The following is a 23384-nucleotide window of genomic DNA, read 5'->3' as shown; positions in this document are numbered from 1 at the left end:
AGTCATATAGTCAGCTCCCCCTCTATAGTCATATAGTCAGCTCCCCCCCTCTATAGTCATATAGTCAGCTCCCCCTCTATAGTCATATAGTCAGCTCCCCCTCTATAGTCATATAGTCAGCCCCCCCCTCTATAGTCATATAGTCAGCCCCCCCCCTCTATAGTCATATAGTCAGCTCCCTCTCTATAGTCATATAGTCAGCTTCCCCTCTATAGTCATATAGTCAGCTCCCCCTCTATAGTCATATAGTCAGCTCCCCCTCTATAGTCATATAGTCAGCTCCCACTCTATAGTCAGCTCCCTCTATAGTCATATAGTCAGCTCCCCCTCTATAGTCAGCTCCCCATCTATAGTCATATAGTCAGCTCCCCCTCTATAGTCATATAGTCAGCTCCCACTCTATAGTCATATAGTCAGCTCCCTCTCTATAGTCATATAGTCAGCTCCCCCGCTATAGTCATATAGTCAGCTCCCTCTCTATAGTCAGCCCCCCCTCTATAGTCAGCTCCCTCTATAGTCATATAGTCAGCTCCCCCTCTATAGTCATATAGTCAGCTCCCCCTCTATAGTCATATAGTCAGCTCCCCCCTCTATAGTCATATAGTCAGCTCCCCCCTCTATAGTCATATAGTCAGCTCCCCCCTCTATAGTCATATAGTCAGCTCCCCCTCTATAGTCATATAGTCAGCTCCCCCTCTATAGTCATATAGTCAGCCCCCCTCTATAGTCATATAGTCAGCTCCCCCTCTATAGTCATATAGTCAGCTCCCCCGCTATAGTCATATAGTTCGCCCCCCCTCTATAGTCATATAGTCAGCTCCCCCTCTATAGTCATATAGTCAGCTCCCCCCTCTATAGTCATATAGTCAACTCCCCCTCTATAGTCATATAGTCAGCCCCCCCTCTATAGTCAGCTCCCCCCTCTATAGTCATATAGTCAGCTCCCCCTCTATAGTCATATAGTCAGCTCCCCCTCTATAGTCATATAGTCAGCTCCCCCTCTATAGTCATATAGTCAGCTCCCCCTCTATAGTCATATACTCAGCTCCCCTCTATAGTCAGCCCCCCTCTATAGTCATATAGTCAGCTCCCCCTCTATAGTCATATAGTCAGCCCCCCCTCTATAGTCATATAGTCAGCTCCCCCTCTATAATCAGCTCCCCTCTATAGTCATATAGTCAGCTCCCCCTCTATAGTCATATAGTCAGCTCCCCCTCTATAGTCATATAGTCAGCTCCCCCTCTATAGTCATATAGTCAGCTCCCCCTCTATAGTCAGCTCCCTCTCTATAGTCATATAGTCAGCTCCCTCTCTATAGTCATATAGTCAGCTCCCCCTCTATAGTCATATAGTCAGCTCCCTCTCTATAGTCATATAGTCAACTCCCCCTCTATAGTCCAGCTCCCCCTCTATAGTCAGCTCCCCCTCTATAGTCATATAGTCAGCTCCCCCCTCTATAGTCATATAGTCAGCTCCCCCTCTATAGTCAGCTCCCCCCTCTATAGTCATATAGTCAGCTCCCCCTCTATAGTCATATAGTCAGCTCCCCCTCTATAGTCATATAGTCAGCTCCCCCTCTATAGTCAGCTCCCCCCTCTATAGTCATATAGTCAGCTCCCCCTCTATAGTCATATAGTCAGCTCCCCCTCTATAGTCATATAGTCAACTCCCCTCTATAGTCATATAGTCAGCTCCCCCTCTATAGTCATATAGTCAGCTCCCCCCTCTATAGTCATATAGTCAGCTCCCCCCTCTATAGTCATATAGTCAGCTCCCCCTCTATAGTCATATAGTCAACTCCCCCTCTATAGTCATATAGTCAGCTCTCCCTCTATAGTCATATAGTCAGCTCCCCCTCTATAGTCATATAGTCAGCTCCCCCTCTATAGTCATATAGTCAGCTCCCCCCTCTATAGTCATATAGTCAGCTCCCCCCTCTATAGTCATATAGTCAGCTCCCCCTCTATAGTCATATAGTCAACTCCCCCTCTATAGTCATATAGTCAGCTCTCCCTCTATAGTCATATAGTCAGCTCCCCTCTATAGTCATATAGTCAGCTCCCCCTCTATAGTCATATAGTCAGCTCCCCCTCTATAGTCATATAGTCAGCTCCCCCTCTATAGTCATATAGTCAGCTCCCCCCTCTATAGTCATATAGTCAGCTCCCCCTCTATAGTCAGCTCCCCCCTCTATAGTCATATAGTCAGCTCCCCCTCTATAGTCATATAGTCAGCTCCCCCTCTATAGTCATATAGTCAGCTCCCCCTCTATAGTCAGCTCCCCCCTCTATAGTCATATAGTCAGCTCCCCCTCTATAGTCATATAGTCAGCTCCCCCTCTATAGTCATATAGTCAACTCCCCCTCTATAGTCATATAGTCAGCTCCCCCTCTATAGTCATATAGTCAGCTCCCCCCTCTATAGTCATATAGTCAGCTCCCCCCTCTATAGTCATATAGTCAGCTCCCCCTCTATAGTCATATAGTCAACTCCCCCTCTATAGTCATATAGTCAGCTCTCCCTCTATAGTCATATAGTCAGCTCCCCCTCTATAGTCATATAGTCAGCTCCCCCTCTATAGTCATATAGTCAGCTCCCCCTCTATAGTCATATAGTCAGCTCCCCCCTCTATAGTCATATAGTCAGCTCCCCCTCTATAGTCATATAGTCAACTCCCCCTCTATAGTCATATAGTCAGCCCCCCTCTATAGTCATATAGTCAGCCCCCCCCTCTATAGTCATATAGTCAGCTCCCTCTCTATAGTCATATAGTCAGCTTCCCCTCTATAGTCATATAGTCAGCTCCCCCTCTATAGTCATATAGTCAGCTCCCCCTCTATAGTCATATAGTCAGCTCCCACTCTATAGTCAGCTCCCTCTATAGTCATATAGTCAGCTCCCCCTCTATAGTCATATAGTCAGCTCCCCCTCTATAGTCAGCTCCCCCTCTATAGTCATATAGTCAGCTCCCCCTCTATAGTCAGCTCCCCATCTATAGTCATATAGTCAGCTCCCCCTCTATAGTCAGCTCCCCATCTATAGTCATATAGTCAGCTCCCCCTCTATAGTCAGCTCCCCATCTATAGTCATATAGTCAGCTCCCTCTCTATAGTCAGCCCCCCCTCTATAGTCAGCTCCCTCTATAGTCATATAGTCAGCTCCCCCTCTATAGTCATATAGTCAGCTCCCCCTCTATAGTCATATAGTCAGCTCCCCCCTCTATAGTCATATAGTCAGCTCCCCCCTCTATAGTCATATAGTCAGCTCCCCCTCTATAGTCATATAGTCAGCCCCCCTCTATAGTCATATAGTCAGCTCCCCCTCTATAGTCATATAGTCAGCTCCCCCGCTATAGTCATATAGTTCGCCCCCCCTCTATAGTCATATAGTCAACTCCCCCTCTATAGTCATATAGTCAGCCCCCCCTCTATAGTCAGCTCCCCCCTCTATAGTCATATAGTCAGCTCCCCCTCTATAGTCATATAGTCAGCTCCCCCTCTATAGTCATATAGTCAGCTCCCCCTCTATAGTCATATAGTCAGCTCCCCCTCTATAGTCATATAGTCAGCTCCCCCTCTATAGTCATATAGTCAGCTCCCCTCTATAGTCAGCCCCCCCTCTATAGTCATATAGTCAGCTCCCCCTCTATAGTCATATAGTCAGCCCCCCCTCTATAGTCATATAGTCAGCTCCCCCTCTATAATCAGCTCCCCTCTATAGTCATATAGTCAGCTCCCCCTCTATAGTCATATAGTCAGCTCCCCCTCTATAGTCATATAGTCAGCTCCCCCTCTATAGTCATATAGTCAGCTCCCCCTCTATAGTCAGCTCCCTCTCTATAGTCATATAGTCAGCTCCCTCTCTATAGTCATATAGTCAGCTCCCCCTCTATAGTCATATAGTCAGCTCCCTCTCTATAGTCATATAGTCAACTCCCCCTCTATAGTCAGCTCCCCCTCTATAGTCAGCTCCCCCTCTATAGTCATATAGTCAGCTCCCCCCTCTATAGTCATATAGTCAGCTCCCCCTCTATAGTCAGCTCCCCCCTCTATAGTCATATAGTCAGCTCCCCCTCTATAGTCATATAGTCAGCTCCCCCTCTATAGTCATATAGTCAGCTCCCCCTCTATAGTCAGCTCCCCCCTCTATAGTCATATAGTCAGCTCCCCCTCTATAGTCATATAGTCAGCTCCCCCTCTATAGTCATATAGTCAGCTCCCCCTCTATAGTCATATAGTCAGCTCCCCCTCTATAGTCATATAGTCAGCTCCCCCCTCTATAGTCATATAGTCAGCTCCCCCTCTATAGTCATATAGTCAGCTCCCCCTCTATAGTCATATAGTCAACTCCCCCTCTATAGTCATATAGTCAACTCCCCCTCTATAGTCATATAGTCAACTCCCCCTCTATAGTCATATAGTCAGCTCCCCCTCTATAGTCATATAGTCAGCTCCCCCCTCTGTAGTCAGCCCTCCCCCTCTCTGCTTTCCTGGTTTAATTAGCTTTGGTTTTCAATAAGGATCCTCATCTCATCCCTCATTGGCTCACTGCTGACCTGGATAGGATCGCTGTTAGTAATGCTGCTGCTGGGAATTACAGACAGTGGGTGAGAACCAACACAAGCCTGTCGGTTCTGCCATTAGCCTAGTGCTGGAGCCACAGGAGACCTGACACAGCATCCACACTCAGCCAGCCAGCTTGCAACAGAATCTACGTAGCCTATATATAGTAGGCTTGGGTAGTTTACCGTATGTACTGTGTACTGGAGTAAAGCCAGGGAATGGTTTATTACATTCAAAAAAACATTTTTAACTACTTTTTAATGAATAACTGCAGTGAACTTGTGCAAAACATTCCCCTGTCACAACCGGTTACATTATAAAGCTCACCGTAGTTTCCCAGAACAGTTGAGCCAGTCATGTGTTTGTTTGTAAATAAACCACAGGAGACAGAGGTAGCTGGTGAGTCTGTAGAGAGCTGGTGAGTCTGTAGAGAGCTGGTGAGTCTGTAGGGAGCTGGTGAGTCTGTAGAGAGCTGGTGAGTCTGTAGAGAGCTGGTGAGTCTGTAGGGAGCTGGTGAGTCTGTAGGGAGCTGGTGGGTCTGTAGGGAGTTGGTGGGTCTGTAGGGAGCTGGTGAGTCTGTAGGGAGCTGGTGAGTCTGTAGATGAGCTGGTGAGTCTGTAGATGAGCTGGTGAGTCTGTAGATGAGCTGGTGAGTGTGTAGGGAGCTGGTGAGTCTGTAGAGAGCTGGTGAGTCTGTAGAGAGCTGGTGAGTCTGTAGGGAGCTGGTGAGTCTGTAGAGAGCTGGTGAGTCTGTAGGGAGCTGGTGAGTCTGTAGAGAGCTGGTGAGTCTGTAGAGAGCTGGTGAGTCTGTAGGGAGCTGGTGGGTCTGTAGGGAGTTGGTGGGTCTGTAGGGAGCTGGTGAGTCTGTAGGGAGCTGGTGAGTCTGTAGATGAGCTGGTGAGTCTGTAGATGAGCTGGTGAGTCTGTAGATGAGCTGGTGAGTGTGTAGAGAGCTGGTGAGTGTGTAGAGAGCTGGTGAGTGTGTAGAGAGCTGGTGAGTCTGTAGAGAGCTGGTGAGTCTGTAGGGAGCTGGTGAGTCTGTAGATGAGCTGGTGAGTCTGTAGAGAGCTGGTGAGTCTGTAGGGAGCTGGTGAGTCTGTAGGGAGCTGGTGAGTCTGTAGAGAGCTGGTGAGTCTGTAGAGAGCTGGTGAGTCTGTAGAGAGCTGGTGAGTCCATCAGCGAGTCCCTGCTGTGCGGTGCACTTGATGTGAAGTCTGCCCCTGAACAGGCAGTTAACTCACTGTTCCTAGGCCGTCATTGAAAATAAGAATTTGTTCTTAACTGACTTGCCTAGTTAAATAAAGGTAAAAAAATAAAAAAGACTAAATGCTATTTGTAATTTATGTTGATGCTTATTGGTCTCCCGAGTGACACAGAGGTCTTAGACACTGCATCTCAGTGCAAGTGGCACCACTACAGTCCCTGGTTCGAATCCAGGCTGTATCACATCCGGCAGTGATTGGGAGTCCCATAGGGGCGGGGTACAATTGGCCCAGCGTTGTCTGGGTTTGGCCGGGGTAGACCTGTCATTGTAAATAAGATTTTGTTCTTTAATTGACTTGCCTGGTTAAATAAAGGTTATATAAAATTTAAATAACCCCCAAAAATTGGTGCGTATACAGTCATGTGAAAAAGTAAGTACACTCCCTAAAAAATATATATATTTGAGCTAAATTTCCACCACATTTATTGATAAAAACATGACCCAATTTAACAAATCACACAAAAACCATTAAACTTTGAAATGTTTTAAATAATTTAATAAAATTAATTTTCGTTATGCGGGAATAAAGTTAGTACACTTTTACCGTCACATTAAAATGGCTAAAATTTGCATCGGGTGCAAAATGATTCAAACGTTATTAGAGACATTTGGGACCAGCCTTCCATAAAGATTATAAACCTTTCTGACTGCCTGTGTATAATGGTTTCTATCTTCCCTGAACAGCTGCATATCACGGGGGCTGTTCGATGCTAATGCAGAACGCCACAGGATGTTTTTGTGGGGGCGTGGCTCTGTAGCACTGAGAGGGGTGTGGCTCTGTAGCACTGAGAGGGGTGTGGCTCTGTAGCACTGAGAGGGGCGTGGCTCTGTAGCACTGAGAGGGGCGTGGCTCTGTAGCACTGAGAGGGGTGTGGCTCTGTAGCACTCAGTTGATATGGCGCTATTGTTGATATGGCGCTATTGTTGATATGGCGCTCTTGTTGATATGGTTGATATGCAGAACGCCACAGGATGTTTTTGTGGGGGCGTGGCTCTGTAGCACTGAGAGGGGTGTGGCTCTGTAGCACTGAGAGGGGTGTGGCTCTGTAGCACTGAGAGGGGCGTGGCTCTAGCACTGAGAGGGGTGTGGCTCTGTAGCACTCAGTTGATATGGCGCTATTGTTGATATGGCGCTATTGTTGATATGGTGCTATTGTTGATATGGCGCTCTTGTTGATATGGTTGATATGCAGAACGCCACAGGATGTTTTTGTGGGGGCGTGGCTCTGTAGCACTGAGAGGGGTGTGGCTCTGTAGCACTGAGAGGGGCGTGGCTCTGTAGCACTGAGAGGGGCGTGGCTCTGTAGCACTGAGAGGGGCGTGGCTCTGTAGCACTGAGAGGGGCGTGGCTCTGTAGCACTGAGAGGGGCGTGGCTCTGTAGCACTGAGAGGGGCGTGGCTCTGTAGCACTGAGAGGGGAATATAGCTCTGTTGCTCTCAGATCCAGACGTCTATAGATGTGTTAATGTATTAATATCTAATCTCTCTATAGCCTGGTTAAACCTGATTTATTGGCTCCATAGCCTGGTATGGAAATAGAATAGCACTGTGATGGATACAGCTCTGTCATCCACTCGTATCCTAGACAGCTATAGGCCTATTCATATGTTAATATCTCTCCGTGCTGGTCAAATAGTCCCGGTTTAAGTGATCAGCCTGTGTGTTTAGTGGCTGGGGTTTCTAAAGTACATTTGGTTAAACATAGTTATGTTTCCCCTGAAGACTGTCGTAGGTAAATGACTATGTTATCGCCGCAAACAAGACCAACAGCCGGCCACAAAGTTTAAAAAAATATTCAATATTATTTATATTTATAAAAATATTTTAATAAACTATTTGATCGTGTTCTATGACTGAATGGATGCAATTCGTAACTTGAAGAACTTTGTGCAAAAATATATATATATATGTGTATACTACTTTAGTAATGCATCCTCTGGGGAAACCGCAGTTTGTGTTACAGAGATCCTGAGGTTCTATGGGTTAGTGGTTAGTGTACGGCGTCTCTCTTCTCTTACCCTCTGACCCACTTGTCCTCTTCTTGCTCCGTCTCTGCCCCCCCCCCCCCCATCTACAGCAGCAACAGCTCCATGCTCAGCACCTGTCCCATGCAGCCCACGGTGGTCCTCCCCTCCTGGCCGCCCACCCCTCTGGGCTTCAGCCTCCTGGGATAATCCCAGGGTCTGGGCTGCTGGCCCTGGGAGCTCTGGGGAGCCAGGCTAACCTCCCTGTTAAGGATGAGAAGAATCATCACGACGTGGAACACAGAGGTGATGAAAGGAGTCTTCTAGAAGCCTTACTACTGTATCAGGAGTCTTCTAGAAGCCTTACTACTGTATCAGGAGTCTTCTAGAAGCCTTACTACTTCTGTATCAGGAGTCTTCTAGAAGCCTTACTACTTCTGTATCGGGAGTCTTCTAGAAGCCTTACTACTGTATCAGGAGTCTTCTAGAAGCCTTACTACTTCTGTATCAGGAGTCTTCTAGAAGCCTTACTACTTCTGTATCAGGAGTCTTCTAGAAGCCTTACTACTTCTGTATCAGGAGTCTTCTAGAAGCCTTACTACTTCTGTATCGGGAGTCTTCTAGAAGCCTTACTATTTCTGTATCAGGAGTCTTCTAGAAGCCTTACTACTTCTGTATCAGGACTCTTCTAGAAGCCTTACTACTTCTGTATCAGGAGTCTTCTAGAAGCCTTACTACTTCTGTATCAGGAGTCTTCTAGAAGCCGTACTACTTCTGTATCAGGAGTCTTCTAGAAGCCGTACTACTTCTGTATCAGGAGTCTTCTAGAAGCCTTACTACTTCTGTATCGGGAGTCTTCTAGAAGCCTTACTATTTCTGTATCAGGAGTCTTCTAGAAGCCTTACTACTTCTGTATCAGGACTCTTCTAGAAGCCTTACTACTTCTGTATCAGGAGTCTTCTAGAAGCCGTACTACTTCTGTATCAGGAGTCTTCTAGAAGCCGTACTACTTCTGTATCAGGAGTCTTCTAGAAGCCTTACTACTTCTGTATCAGGAGTCTTCTAGAAGCCTTACTACTTCTGTATCAGGACTCTTCTAGAAGCCTTACTACTTCTGTATCAGGAGACTTCTAGAAGCCTTACTACTTCTGTATCAGGAGTCTTCTAGAAGCCTTACTACTTCTGTATCAGGACTCTTCTAGAAGCCTTACTACTTCTGTATCAGGAGTCTTCTAGAAGCCTTACTACTTCTGTATCAGGAGTCTTCTAGAAGCCGTACTACTTCTGTATCAGGAGTCTTCTAGAAGCCGTACTACTTCTGTATCAGGACTCTTCTAGAAGCCTTACTACTTCTGTATCACCTGCCACCTCTACACTCTAACCACTAGGCTACCTGCCTCCTCTACACTCTAACCACTAGGCTACCTGCCTCCTCCACACTCTAACCACTAGGCTACCTGCCACCTCTACACTCTAACCACTAGGCTACCTGCCACCTCTACACTCTAACCACTAGGCTACCTGCCACCTCTACACTCTAACCACTAGGCTACCTGCCACCTCTACACTCTAACCACTAGGCTACCTGCCACCTCTACACTCTAACCACTAGGCTACCTGCCACCTCTACACTCTAACCACTAGGCTACCTGCCACCTCTACACTCTAACCACTAGGCTACCTGCCACCTCTACACTCTAACCACTAGGCTACCTGCCACCTCTACACTCTAACCACTAGGCTACCTGCCACCTCTACACTCTAACCACTAGGCTACCTGCCACCTCTACACTCTAACCACTAGGCTAATATTCAATTACTTGGGATAGTATTCATTTTTGTAAAAAAAAAAAAAAAAAAAAAAAAAAAAAAAGATGTGACATTACTACATAGCCTACAAGATAGACCATTCCATTCTGCAGTTTAATTAAACAACCGTTTTAATGACCCCGACACATATAAAAGACACTCCGGTAGCCTACACACTTGTCATCACTGATCGATCAAAACAGCCAGAGGCTCCATGTGTGTAGCAAGTAAAGTCTGAGATTTCGAATCTATGCAAAATGGAGTTACATTATTTACAGAATGAAGTTGCCTAAGTGACGAGTATTATTTACAGAATGAAGTTGCCTAAGTGACGAGTATTATTTACAGAATGAAGTTGCCTAAGTGACGAGTATTATTTACAGAATGAAGTTGCCTAAGTGACGAGTATTATTTACAGAATGAAGTTGCCTAAGTGACGAGTATTATTTACAGAATGAAGTTGCCTAAGTGACGAGTATTATTTACAGAATGAAGTTGCCTAAGTGACGAGTATTATTTACAGAATGAAGTTGCCTAAGTGACGAGTATTATTTACAGAATGAAGTTGCCTAAGTGACGAGTATTATTTACAGAATGAAGTTGCCTAAGTGACGAGTATTATTTACAGAATGAAGTTGCCTAAGTGACGAGTATTATTTACAGAATGAAGTTGCCTAAGTGACGAGTATTATTTACAGAATGAAGTTGCCTAAGTGACGAGTATTATTTACAGAATGAAGTTGCCTAAGTGACGAGTATTATTCACAGAATGAAGTTGCCTAAGTGACGAGTATTATTTACAGAATGAAGTTGCCTAAGTGACGAGTATTATTCACAGAATGAAGTTGCCTAAGTGACGAGTATTATTTACAGAATGAAGTTGCCTAAGTGACGAGTATTATTTACAGAATGAAGTTGCCTAAGTGACGAGTATTATTCACAGAATGAAGTTGCCTAAGTGACGAGTATTATTTACAGAATGAAGTTGCCTAAGTGACGAGTATTATTCACAGAATGAAGTTGCCTAAGTGACGAGTATTATTTACAGAATGAAGTTGCCTAAGTGACGAGTATTATTTACAGAATGAAGTTGCCTAAGTGACGAGTATTATTTACAGAATGAAGTTGCCTAAGTGACGAGTATTATTTACAGAATGAAGTTGCCTAAGTGACGAGTATTATTTACAGAATGAAGTTGCCTAAGTGACGAGTATTATTTACAGAATGAAGTTGCCTAAGTGACGAGTATTATTTACAGAATGAAGTTGCCTAAGTGACGAGTATTATTTACAGAATGAAGTTGCCTAAGTGACGAGTATTATTTACAGAATGAAGTTGCCTAAGTGACGAGTATTATTTACAGAATGAAGTTGCCTAAGTGACGAGTATTATTTACAGAATGAAGTTGCCTAAGTGACGAGTATTATTTACAGAATGAAGTTGCCTAAGTGACGAGTATTATTTACAGAATAAATATTTACTCCTCATGAGCTCGTTAAGAGGACAGCACAGCCTTTATACATTCTCTCTGGGTCATGAGCTGGTTGATTCTCAGGCTGTGATTGGCTAGAACAGCTATTCTGATAAAGGAGTCTTGTTTTGTTATGCTAACTAGCTTGTTGTTTCTTTTCATGGCTGGGCATCACTGATTGCCATCTCTCCTGGCCGTGGCCATTTCCTATAAGCAGAGAGCACGGTGAGTGTTGCCAAATTCAATCTCTTTTTTTTTTGTTTTTTTGTACTAGATAAGATAATGAGTATGCATTTTATTATATTTTATTTATTATTTTATTTTATTGGTATTTACTATTTTCCTTATATATATATATATATACACAACATGAAACAATTTCAAAAGATTTCACTGAGTTACAGTTCGTATAAGGAAATCAATTTCACATGACTGGGAATACAGATATGCATCTGTTGGTCACAGATACCTTTTAAAATTAAAAGGTAGGGGCTTGGATCAGAGAACCAGTCAGTATCTGGTGTGGATCAGAGAACCAGTCAGTATCTGGTGTGGATCAGAGAACCAGTCAGTATCTGGTGTGGATCAGAGAACCAGTCAGTATCTGGTGTGGATCAGAGAACCAGTCAGTATCTGGTGTGGATCAGAGAACCAGTCAGTATCTGGTGTGGATCAGAGAACCAGTCAGTATCTGGTGTGGATCAGAAAACCAGTCAGTATCTGGTGTGGATCAGAAAACCAGTCAGTATCTGGTGTGATCAGAAAACCAGTCAGTATCTGGTGTGACTTCCATTTGCCTCAGGCAGCACCACACATCTCCTTCACATAGAGTTGATCAGGTTGTTGATTGTCGCCTGTTGGAATGTTGTCCCACTCCTCTTCAACGGCTGTGTGAAGTTGCTGGATATTGATGGGAACTGGAACACGCTGTCAGTTGAAACCGGGATTCATCCATGAAGAGCACATTTCTCCAGTGTGCCAGTGGCCATCGAAGGTGATCATTTTGCCCACTGAAGTCAGTTACGACACAGAACTGTAGTCAGGTCACGACCCCGGTGAGGACGACGAGCAAGGAGAAGTGATAGACCTTAAAGGAGAAGTGGTAGACTTTAAAGGAGAAGTGGTAGACCTTGAAGTGATAGACCTTAAAGTGATAGACCTTAAAGTGATAGACCTTAAAGGAGAAGTGGTAGACCTTAAAGGAGAGGTGGTAGACCTTAAAGGAGAAGTGGTAGACCTTGAAGGAGAAGTGGTAGACCTTGAAGGAGAAGTGGTAGACCTTGAAGGAGAAGTGGTAGACCTTGAAGGAGAAGTGGTAGACCTTAAAGGAGAAGTGGTAGACCTTAAAGGAGAAGTGGTAGACCTTAAAGGAGAAGTGGTAGACTTTAAAGGAGAAGTGGTAGACTTTAAAGGAGAAGTGGTAGACCTTAAAGGAGAAGTGGTAGACCTTAAAGGAGAAGTGGTAGACCTTAAAGGAGAAGTGGTAGACCTTAAAGGAGAAGTGGTAGACCTTAAAGGAGAAGTGGTAGATCTTAAAGGAGAAGTTTTCCCCTCATCCCCGTGTTCTGCAGCTCGAATAAAGTGCCAAAAAACACCCTAAGTAACGTGCTTTTAGAAACGATACCAAACGTCCAGACTCTCAGTAATACAAGATGTTGTACGCATGACATTGTGCCAATCGGAAACTTTACGAGCTGCTTACTCTGCAGGCCGGGGGGATGTCCCTACTGTTTGTGAATTATTAACTATTTGTTATAGATTGTCATTCTGGTTCGATTACATTCTGTTCCAATCCCAGATGCCTCAGATTGATTAAAAGCCTAAAAGCCTAGAACCAGCTCCAAACAACACCATGACATCAGCTTGTCCTAGCCAACAGAATGGGCCTGGACTAAAGGCAGCTTGTCCTAGCCAACAGAATGGGCCTGGACTAAAGGCAGCTTGTCCTAGCCAACAGAATGGGCCTGGACTAAAGGCAGCTTGTCCTAGCCAACAGAATGGGCCTGGACTAAAGGCAGCTTGTCCTAGCCAACAGAATGGGCCTGGACTAAAGGCAGCTTGTCCTAGCCAACAGAATGGGCCTGGACTAAAGGCAGCTTGTCCTAGCCAACAGAATGGGCCTGGACTAAAGGCAGCTTGTCCTAGCCAACAGAATGGGCCTGGACTAAAGGCAGCTTGTCCTAGCCAACAGAATGGGCCTGGACTAAAGGCAGCTTGTCCTAGCCAACAGAATGGGCCTGGACTAAAGGCAGCTTGTCCTAGCCAACAGAATGGGCCTGGACTAAAGGCAGCTTGTCCTAGCCAACAGAATGGGCCTGGACTAAAGGCAGCTTGTCCTAGCCAACAGAATGGGCCTGGACTAAAGGCAGCTTGTCCTAGCCAACAGAATGGGCCTGGACTAAAGGCAGCTTGTCCTAGCCAACAGAATGGGCCTGGACTAAAGGCAGCTTGTCCTAGCCAACAGAATGGGCCTGGTTTTACTGTGATTTAGGCAGGGCCGGACGAACCAAGTCTCAGGCCCTGGGAAAGGATATCAAAAAAGCTAGGAGAGAACGATGTGCAGATTGTAAGCAGAAATACAATCTTTAATAGCACCAACGCACCACAGGGTGCTCACAATAGTTACGTTCCCAAACACAGGGAATCAAAATGTACAACGGAAAAAATCACGACCAGGCACTAACACGTACCTCTACAACAGAGCCGAAGGTTACACTGAAATAATCCCGCACAACAACCAGGCGGGCCGGCTGTCTAATAAAGAAAAACTAATTAACCATACACAGGTGCTACCACTAAACATACAAGGAGGGGGAGGAAAGACAATCAGTGGCAGCTAATAGGCCGGTGACGACGAGCGCCACCCGCCCGGGAAAGGGAACCACCCTCGGTCGGACTCGTGACACATGCATAGCCTTATTTAAAAAAATGTTTTTTAAAAAAGGTTTATTTTTTCATTTAAATCCTCATCAATCTACACACACTATCCCATAATAACAAAGATTTTTTTTTAAATCAATTTTACCAAATGTATTAAATATAAAACGAATAATTACATTTATAGAAGTATTCAGGCTTTTTACTCTGGACATTTTTGAAGCACCTTTGGCAGCGATTACAGCCTCGGGTCTCGGGGCCCCAGGGCCTCGGATCTCGGGGGTCTCGGGGCCTCTGGTCTCGGGGATGGCCACTCTACCATAAAGGCCTTCAATAAATTGTCCTGTTGGAAAGTGAACCTTCGCCCCTGTCTGAGGTCCTGAGCGCTCTGGAGGAGGTTTTCATCAAGGATCTCTCTGTACTTTGCTCCGTTCATCTTTCCCTCGATTCTGACTAGTCTCCCAGTTTCTACCTCTGAAAAACATCCCCACAGCATGATACTTCCACTACAATGCTTCACCGTAGGGATGGTGCCAGGTTTCCTCCAGACGTGACGCTTGGCATTCAGGCCAAAGAGTTCAATCTTGGTTTCATCAGACCAGAGAATCTTGTTTCTCATGCTCTGAGAGTCCTTTAGATGCCTTTTTGGCAGACTGTCCTCTGCCTTTGACTGAGGAGTGGCTTCCGTCTGGCCACTCTACCATAAAGACCTGATTGGTGGAGTGCTGCAGAGATGGTTGTCCTTCTGGAAAGTTCTCCCATCTCCACAGAGGAACTCTGGAGCTCTGTCAGAGTGACCATCGGGTTCTTGGTCACCTCCCTGACCAAGGCCCTTCTCCCCGATTGCTCAGTTGGGCCGGGCAGCCAGCTCTAGGAAGAGTCTTGGTGGTTCCAAACTTCCATTTAAGAACGATGGAGGCCACTGTGTTCTTGGGAACCTTCAATGCTGCAGAAATGTGTTGGTGCCCTTCCCCAAATCTGTACCTCGAGACAATACTGTCTCGGAGCTCTACATACAATTCCTTCGACCTCATATGGCTTGGTTTTTGCTCTGACATGCACTGTCAACTATGGGACCTTATATAGACAGGTGTGTGCCTTTCCAAATCATGTCCAATCAATTGAATTTACCACAAGTGGACTCTAATCAAGCTGTAGAAACATCTCGAGGATGTTCAATGGGAAACAGGATGCACCTGAGCTCAATTTTGATTCTTATAGCGAAGGGTCTGAATAATAAGGTATTTTATTTTTGTATATTTCATACATTTGCAAAAAAATCCTCCCAAAAAGTTTTCAAAAGATCTGTCTTCACGTCATTATGGGGTAGTGTGTGTAGATTGGACGAGGGGAAGAGTTGACAGAGTTGACAACATAGTGCCCTACTTTCTCTCTAAGGACCAGGGGAAGAGTTGACAACATAGTGCCCTACTTTCTCTCTAAGGACCAGGGGAAGAGTTGACAACATAGTGCCCTACTTTCTCTCTAAGGACGAGGGGAAGAGTTGACAACATAGTGCCCTACTTTCTCTCTAAGGACGAGGGGAAGAGTTGACAACATAGTGCCCTACTTTCTCTCTAAGGACGAGGGGAAGAGTTGACAACATAGTGCCCTACTTTCTCTCTAAGGACCAGGGGAAGAGTTGACAACATAGTGCCCTACTTTCTCTCTAAGGACCAGGGGAAGAGTTGACAACATAGTGCCCTACTTTCTCTCTAAGGACCAGGGGAAGAGTTGACAACATAGTGCCCTACTTTCTCTCTAAGGACGAGGGGAAGAGTTGACAACATAGTGCCCTACTTTCTCTCTAAGGACGAGGGGAAGAGTTGACAACATAGTGCCCTACTTTCTCTCTAAGGACGAGGGGAAGAGTTGACAACATAGTGCCCTACTTTCTCTCTAAGGACCAGGGGAAGAGTTGACAACATAGTGCCCTACTTTCTCTCTAAGGACCAGGGGAAGAGTTGACAACATAGTGCACTACTTTCTCTCTCAGGACCAGGGGAAGAGTTGACAACATAGTGCCCTACTTTCTCTCTAAGGACGAGGAGAAGAGTTGACAACATAGTGCCCTACTGTCTCTCTAAGGACGAGGAGAAGAGTTGACAACATAGTGCCCTACTTTCTCTCTAAGGACGAAGGGAAGAGTTGACAACATAGTGCCCTACTTTCTCTCTAAGGACGAGGGGAAGAGTTGACAACATATTGCCCTACTTTCTCTCTAAGGACCAGGGGAAGAGTTGACAACATAGTGCCCTACTTTCTCTCTAAGGACCAGGGGAAGAGTTGACAACATAGTGCACTACTTTCTCTCTCAGGACCAGGGGAAGAGTTGACAACATAGTGCCCTACTTTCTCTCTAAGGACCAGGGGAAGAGTTGACAACATAGTGCCCTACTGTCTCTCTAAGGACGAGGAGAAGAGTTGACAACATAGTGCCCTACTTTCTCTCTAAGGACGAGGGGAAGAGTTGACAACATAGTGCCCTACTTTCTCTCTCAGGACCAGTGGAAGAGTTGACAACATAGTGCCCTACTTTCTCTCTAAGGACCAGGGGAAGAGTTGACAACATAGTGCACTACTTTCTCTCTCAGGACCAGTGGAAGAGTTGACAACATAGTGCCCTACTGTCTCTCTAAGGACGAGGAGAAGAGTTGACAACATAGTGCACTACTTTCTCTCTAAGGACGAGGGGAAGAGTTGACAACATAGTGCCCTACTTTCTCTCTCAGGACCAGTGGAAGAGTTGACAACATAGTGCCCTACTTTCTCTCTAAGGACCAGGGGAAGAGTTGACAACATAGTGCACTACTTTCTCTCTCAGGACCAGGGGAAGAGTTGACAACATAGTGCCCTACTTTCTCTCTAAGGACGAGGAGAAGAGTTGACAACATAGTGCCCTACTGTCTCTCTAAGGACGAGGAGAAGAGTTGACAACATAGTGCCCTACTTTCTCTCTAAGGACGAAGGGAAGAGTTGACAACATAGTGCCCTACTTTCTCTCTAAGGACGAGGGGAAGAGTTGACAACATATTGCCCTACTTTCTCTCTAAGGACCAGGGGAAGAGTTGACAACATAGTGCCCTACTTTCTCTCTAAGGACCAGGGGAAGAGTTGACAACATAGTGCACTACTTTCTCTCTCAGGACCAGGGGAAGAGTTGACAACATAGTGCCCTACTTTCTCTCTAAGGACCAGGGGAAGAGTTGACAACATAGTGCCCTACTGTCTCTCTAAGGACGAGGAGAAGAGTTGACAACATAGTGCCCTACTTTCTCTCTAAGGACGAGGGGAAGAGTTGACAACATAGTGCCCTACTTTCTCTCTCAGGACCAGTGGAAGAGTTGACAACATAGTGCCCTACTTTCTCTCTAAGGACCAGGGGAAGAGTTGACAACATAGTGCACTACTTTCTCTCTCAGGACCAGTGGAAGAGTTGACAACATAGTGCCCTACTGTCTCTCTAAGGACGAGGAGAAGAGTTGACAACATAGTGCACTACTTTCTCTCTAAGGACGAGGGGAAGAGTTGACAACATAGTGCCCTACTTTCTCTCTCAGGACCAGTGGAAGAGTTGACAATAGTGCCCTACTTTCTCTCTAAGGACCAGGGGAAGAGTTGACAACATAGTGCACTACTTTCTCTCTCAGGACCAGGGGAAGAGTTGACAACATAGTGCCCTACTTTCTCTCTAAGGACGAGGGGAAGAGTTGACAACATAGTGCCCTACTTTCTCTCTCAGGACGAGGGGAAGAGTTGACAACATAGTGCCCTACTTTCTCTCTCAGGACGAGGGGAAGAGTTGACAACATAGTGCCCTACTTTCTCTCTAAGGACCAGGGGAAGAGTTGACAACATAGTGCACTACTTTCTCTCTCAGGACCAGGGGAAGAGTTGACAACATAGTGCCCTACTTTCTCTCTAAGGACGAGGGGAAGAGTTGACAACATAGTGCCCTACTTTCTCTCTAAGGACGAAGGGAAGAGTTGACAACATAGTGCCCTACTTTCTCTCTCAGGACGAGGGGAAGAGTTGACAACATAGTGCCCTACTTTCTCTCTCAGGACCAGGGGAAGAGTTGACAACATAGTGCCCTACTTTCACTCTAAGGACCAGGGGAAGAGTTGACAACATAGTGCACTACTTTCTCTCTCAGGACGAGGGGAAGAGTTGACAACATAGTGCCCTACTTTCTCTCTAAGGACCAGGGGAAGAGTTGACAACATAGTGCACTACTTTCTCTCTCAGGACCAGGATGAAGAGGTGCAGGGGAGAAGAATGTTCCTATCTGAAAGCCAGAAAAGAAACGAGTGACAGGTTTGATTATTTAAATGTTGCTCTCATGCTAGAAAAGGTTGGAGACCTGATTTAAACTGTGACATATGTAACACATTGGGCTTTAAAGGGATATATATATACATTTTTAAAACCGACTAGATTTTAATATAGAGGAACCAGATTCAGTCTTTTCTTTATTTGTAAATTAAATTAAACTGAAGATTCATCTTTATCAAATGACTCTCTGTAATTAGCATTTCGTGATTAACTAATTAATCATGTAACTGTAATTAACTAGGAAGTCGGAAAAATACCAAGGAAAAATATTCAGATTACCAAGTTATAATTTTCCTAATATAACTTTTCAGATATTTTTGATATCTGATCAATTAGTCTTCTGATTAATGAATTATTTATTTTACCTCATGTTAGTCTCATTCCAAACATCGTAAATTGTCGGTTATCTGCACGAACCCAGTCTTCACTATGAAGTGTATCCATACATCAATTGTCTTAAAATCATTTATTTACTAACTAAGTAATTCACAGAAATGCATAAACAAACAGTAGATAGTTACAAGGAAATGATAAGGAAGTTTCCCTGGTGGGATAAACCAGCATGGCGGCTTGATGTTCAAAAGGGAAGTGGGGATCGACTGAGATAAGACGACACACAGTTCATAATTATAACAATTGAAATATTAATCCTTTGCACATGAACACTCACTCGGGAATAATTGCAATCAATATACATATTTACGCTCAGTGTGTCGTCGGGATTTCTGTTAAAAAGTTTGTTTCTGTTGGAGAGTTTGTCCGCCCTCTCTGTCGTGGTTAGAATGGATAGTTCAGAGTGACATTCATTCATTGTAGTTATAGAATAGATGGTTTGGTGGTTGTCGTTCTTCGCGTTCAATGATACCGAATTCCCAGCTGCAGACTAGTAATTAATATCAAAGACTTGTTCTTATTCTGTCGGTATCGGTAGTCTAAGAGTTTAACCACGTGGTATGGTTAAAAGATTCAGCAATGGTCTTCAAACTTTGTCCTCCCGTGATTGAGGGAAACATGGTCTGTTGAGAAATTCTCAAAGTTGGGTTTTATTCAGCAGTTGCAGGAAAGGGCCTGTCCCAGGATGCCTGACCCTAACTGGGCTCAGGGGCGGTCCTCTGATTTAGTTAAACTCAAAAGGGAATTGGAGTTTCCTTCATTAAACAGTCCTATAATCACATTACACAATTTTACAAACAGTATCATCCTCATTCATCTTATACAACAATTGGATGTAAACCTCATATCTGAGGCAATTATATAAACAGCGGTATGGTAATGTGGCCACACCGTCTCCCATGAGCTTCCCCAAGTTGTGACAAACGGACCAGTTCGTAGCTGGATTCTTCACCAATATTTTATACTTTTCTCCGGGACGTAAACGTTGTTCGGACCTCAAGTTCTGTGAGGTGGAAGAAATTCCTTTGTTCTCTATGAAAATTCACTCTGTCTCTATACTGTGACCATGAGGAGATCATCTCCTCCAGGTATTTACGACCTCTCTCTGACCACAGCAGCCTGGGTGTAGGAGACAGGGAGAGGGGGATGGGGCTTGCTGTTCCCAAAGAGGGCAACGTCATGACAAACTGAATGCATTGAACTGAAATGTGTCTTCCCGAAATTGAACCCCTCTGAATCAGAGACGTGCGGGGGTGCTGCCATAATCGACATCGACGTCTTCGGCACCCAAGTGGGTTAACTACCAGGTGCAGAATGATAGTTTCGTCTTCCTCTGATGAGGAGTAATTTGCAGCGTGGTGTGTGTCCATACTTATTAGAATGAAATAACAAAATAACAAAGAGAAACGACCGAAACAGTTCTGGCTGGTGCAGACACAAAACAGGAAACAGTTCTGGCTGGTGCAGACACAAAACAGGAAACAGTTATGGCTGGTGCAGACACAAAACAGGAAACTGTTCTGGCTGGTGCAGACACACAACAGGAAACAGTTCTGGCTGGTGCAGACACACAACAGGAAACAGTTCTGGCTGGTGCAGACACACAACAGGAAACAGTTCTGGCTGGTGCAGACACAACACAGGAAACAGTTCTGGCTGGTGCAGACACACAACAGGAAACAGTTCTGGCTGGTGCAGACACACAACAGGAAACAGTTCTGGCTGGTGCAAACACAACAGAAAACAGTTCTGGCTGGTGCAGACACACAACAGGAAACAGTTCTGGCTGTTTATCACCATCACGAGGGCTGTGTTTACATGTGAACTCTACATTTAATACATGTGAAAACAGCTATTTAACATGGGAAAACAGCTATTTAACATGGGAAAACATCTATTTAACATGTGAAAACAGCTATTTAACATGTGAAAACAGCTATTTAACAAGGGAAAACAGCTATTTAACATGGGAAAACAGCTATTTAACATGTGAAAACAGCTATTTAACATGTGAAAACAGCTATTTAACATGGGAAAACAGCTATTTAACATGGGAAAACAGCTATTTAACATGGGAAAACAGCTATTTAACATGGGAAAACAGCTATTTAACATGGGAAAACAGCTATTTAACATGGGGAAACAGCTATTTAACATGGGGAAACAGCTATTTAACATGGGAAAACAGCTATTTAACATGGGAAAACAGCTATTTAACATGGGAAAACAGCTATTTAACATGGGAAAACAGCTATTTAACATGGGAAAACAGCTATTTAACATGGGAAAACAGCTATTTAACATGGGAAAACAGCTATCTAACATGGGAAAACAGCTATCTAACATGTGAAAACAGCTATTTAACATGGGAAAACAGCTATCTAACATGGGAAAACAGCTAGACACACAACAGGAAACAGTTCTGGCTGGTGCAGACACACAACAGGAAACAGTTCCGGCTGGTGCAGACACACAACAGGAAACAGTTCTGGCTGGTGCAGACACACAACAGGAAACAATCACCCACTAAACACAATAGAAAACAGGCTCCCTAAATATGGTTCTCAATCAGGGACAACGATTGACAGCTGCCTCTGATTGAGAACCATACCAGGCCAAACACAGAAATACCAAATCATAGAAAACCAAACATAGACAACCCACCCAACTCACGCTCTGGCCATACTAAAACAAAGACATAACAAAAGAACTAAGGTCAGAACGTGACAGGCTATGAGTTGGTTTACATTTACTCCATTTACAAACATAAATGCGGAGTTTTTGATTTTTCAAATGTGGAATTGCAAGTTCACGTATGAAAAACAGTCATGTAAAACTCTAATTTGTAATTTCACATGTGAAAACCTTCTAAATGTGTAAATCTCACTTTCACATGTGGAATTCAAATCCGAAACTGCAATTCACATGAGGAGAAAGCATGTTAATCTCTCATCACCATCACGAGGGCTGTGTTTACATGTGAACTCTACATTTAATACATGTGAAAACAGCTATTTAACATGGGAAAACAGCTATTTAACATGTGAAAACAGCTATTTAACATGGGAAAACAGCTATTTAACATGGGAAAACAGCTTTAACATGGGAAAACAGCTATTTAACATGGGAAAACAGCTATTTAACATGGGAAAACAGCTATTTAACATGGGAAAACAGCTATTTAACATGGGAAAACAGCTATTTAACATGTGAAAACAGCTATTTAACATGTGAAAACAGCTATTTAACATGGGAAAACAGCTATTTAACATGGGAAAACAGCTATTTAACATGGGAAAACAGCTATTTAACATGGGAAAACAGCTATTTAACATGGGAAAACAGCTATCTAACATGTGAAAACAGCTATTTAACATGTGAAAACAGCTATTTAACATGGGAAAACAGCTATTTAACATGTGAAAACAGCTATTTAACATGGGAAAACAGCTATTTAACATGGGAAAACAGCTATCTAACATGGGAAAACAGCTATCTAACATGTGAAAACAGCTATTTAACATGGGAAAACAGCTATTTAACATGGGAAAACAGCTATTTAACATGTGAAAACAGCTATTTAACATGGGAAACAGCTATTTAACATGGGAAAACAGCTATCTAACATGGGAAAACAGCTATCTAACATGTGAAAACAGCTATTTAACATGGGGAAACAGCTATTTAACATGGGAAAACAGCTATTTAACATGGGAAAACAGCTATTTAACATGGGAAAACAGCTCGACAGATTCTTACCATGTCCGTTTTTTGGGGGATTCGATCCAGCAACATTTGGGTTACTGGCCCAACGCTTGAACTACTAGGCTTCCTGTGGTGTTGATCCCTGTGGCAACAGCGTGAAACGACCAGTCATTTCCCTTTCTGGGTTAAACCCAGGGATTATAGTACAAACCTCTCGTTAATCATTTTATAGAAAGCTTGTTGTCAGTGTGAACAGCGATGGAATTAACATATTTTAAAGACAGAATTATCACTTGGGATGTTATATGTGCTATATATTTATATATATTATTTCTTCCAGAATAACGTCTCCCCGACCGACAGCTTGAGAACAGCCAGTGAGAAACACAGCTCCTCCGACTACAGTCTGGACTCTAAGAAACGCAAAGTGGACGAGAAGGACAGTATGAGCAGATACGTAAGTCCCCTCAGTCCCATATATCCACCCTTAGCTCCTAGCTCCTTGCCCCCTCGGCACTAGATCTGAGAGGGCTGAATTAGTTGTAAGCAATATGGAAACAATTCCAGCTGGCCTATCAGAGGGCAAGATGGCGCTATGACCACATTGTTTACACCAATCCAATCGTCAGATCTACAGTAGTGCTCAGGGGCTGGGGTAGATTGGGGATTCAGGGCTGTTGATAGACACAATGGATTGGTGTGAAGGCTGTTGATATGGTGTGAAGGCTGTTGATGGACACAATGGATTGATGTGAAGGCTGTTGATGGACACAATGGACTGGTGTGAAGGCTGTTGATATGGTGTGAAGGCTGTTGATAGACACCATGGATTGGTATGAATGCTGTAGATGTGCTGGTTTATAGAAAGGTATTTCATGCCATGTTGACTGTTTCTCCAATGTTCCTCTCTATAGGACAGTGATGGAGAAAAGAGTGATGACCTGGTCGTGGATGTGTCCAATGAGGTGAGCAACATACAGGTGTATTACTACAGGTGTATTACT

The 23384-nt window shown here is 44.3% G+C and overlaps 1 protein-coding gene across 4 annotated transcripts in view; it reads left to right on the top strand.

The window, feature by feature from the left end:
• Window positions 1-23384, top strand: part of tle3a (TLE family member 3, transcriptional corepressor a) — a 120310-nt gene that overhangs the window by 64147 nt on the left and 32779 nt on the right. For all 4 annotated transcript variants that reach the window (XM_031832904.1, XM_031832905.1, XM_031832906.1 and 1 more), the window contains 4 exons: window positions 7904-8096; window positions 11288-11295; window positions 22721-22837; window positions 23295-23345. In XM_031832904.1, coding sequence (XP_031688764.1) covers window positions 7904-8096; window positions 11288-11295; window positions 22721-22837; window positions 23295-23345 — 369 coding nt within the window. The remainder of the gene's footprint in view (window positions 1-7903; window positions 8097-11287; window positions 11296-22720; window positions 22838-23294; window positions 23346-23384) is intronic.

This window comes from Oncorhynchus kisutch, linkage group LG10 (genome assembly GCF_002021735.2).
Source record: "Oncorhynchus kisutch isolate 150728-3 linkage group LG10, Okis_V2, whole genome shotgun sequence".
NCBI classification, from domain to species: Eukaryota; Metazoa; Chordata; class Actinopteri; order Salmoniformes; family Salmonidae; genus Oncorhynchus; species Oncorhynchus kisutch.
Note: the sequence above shows the minus strand (reverse complement) of the source record. Positions and strands in the feature narration are given on the sequence as shown.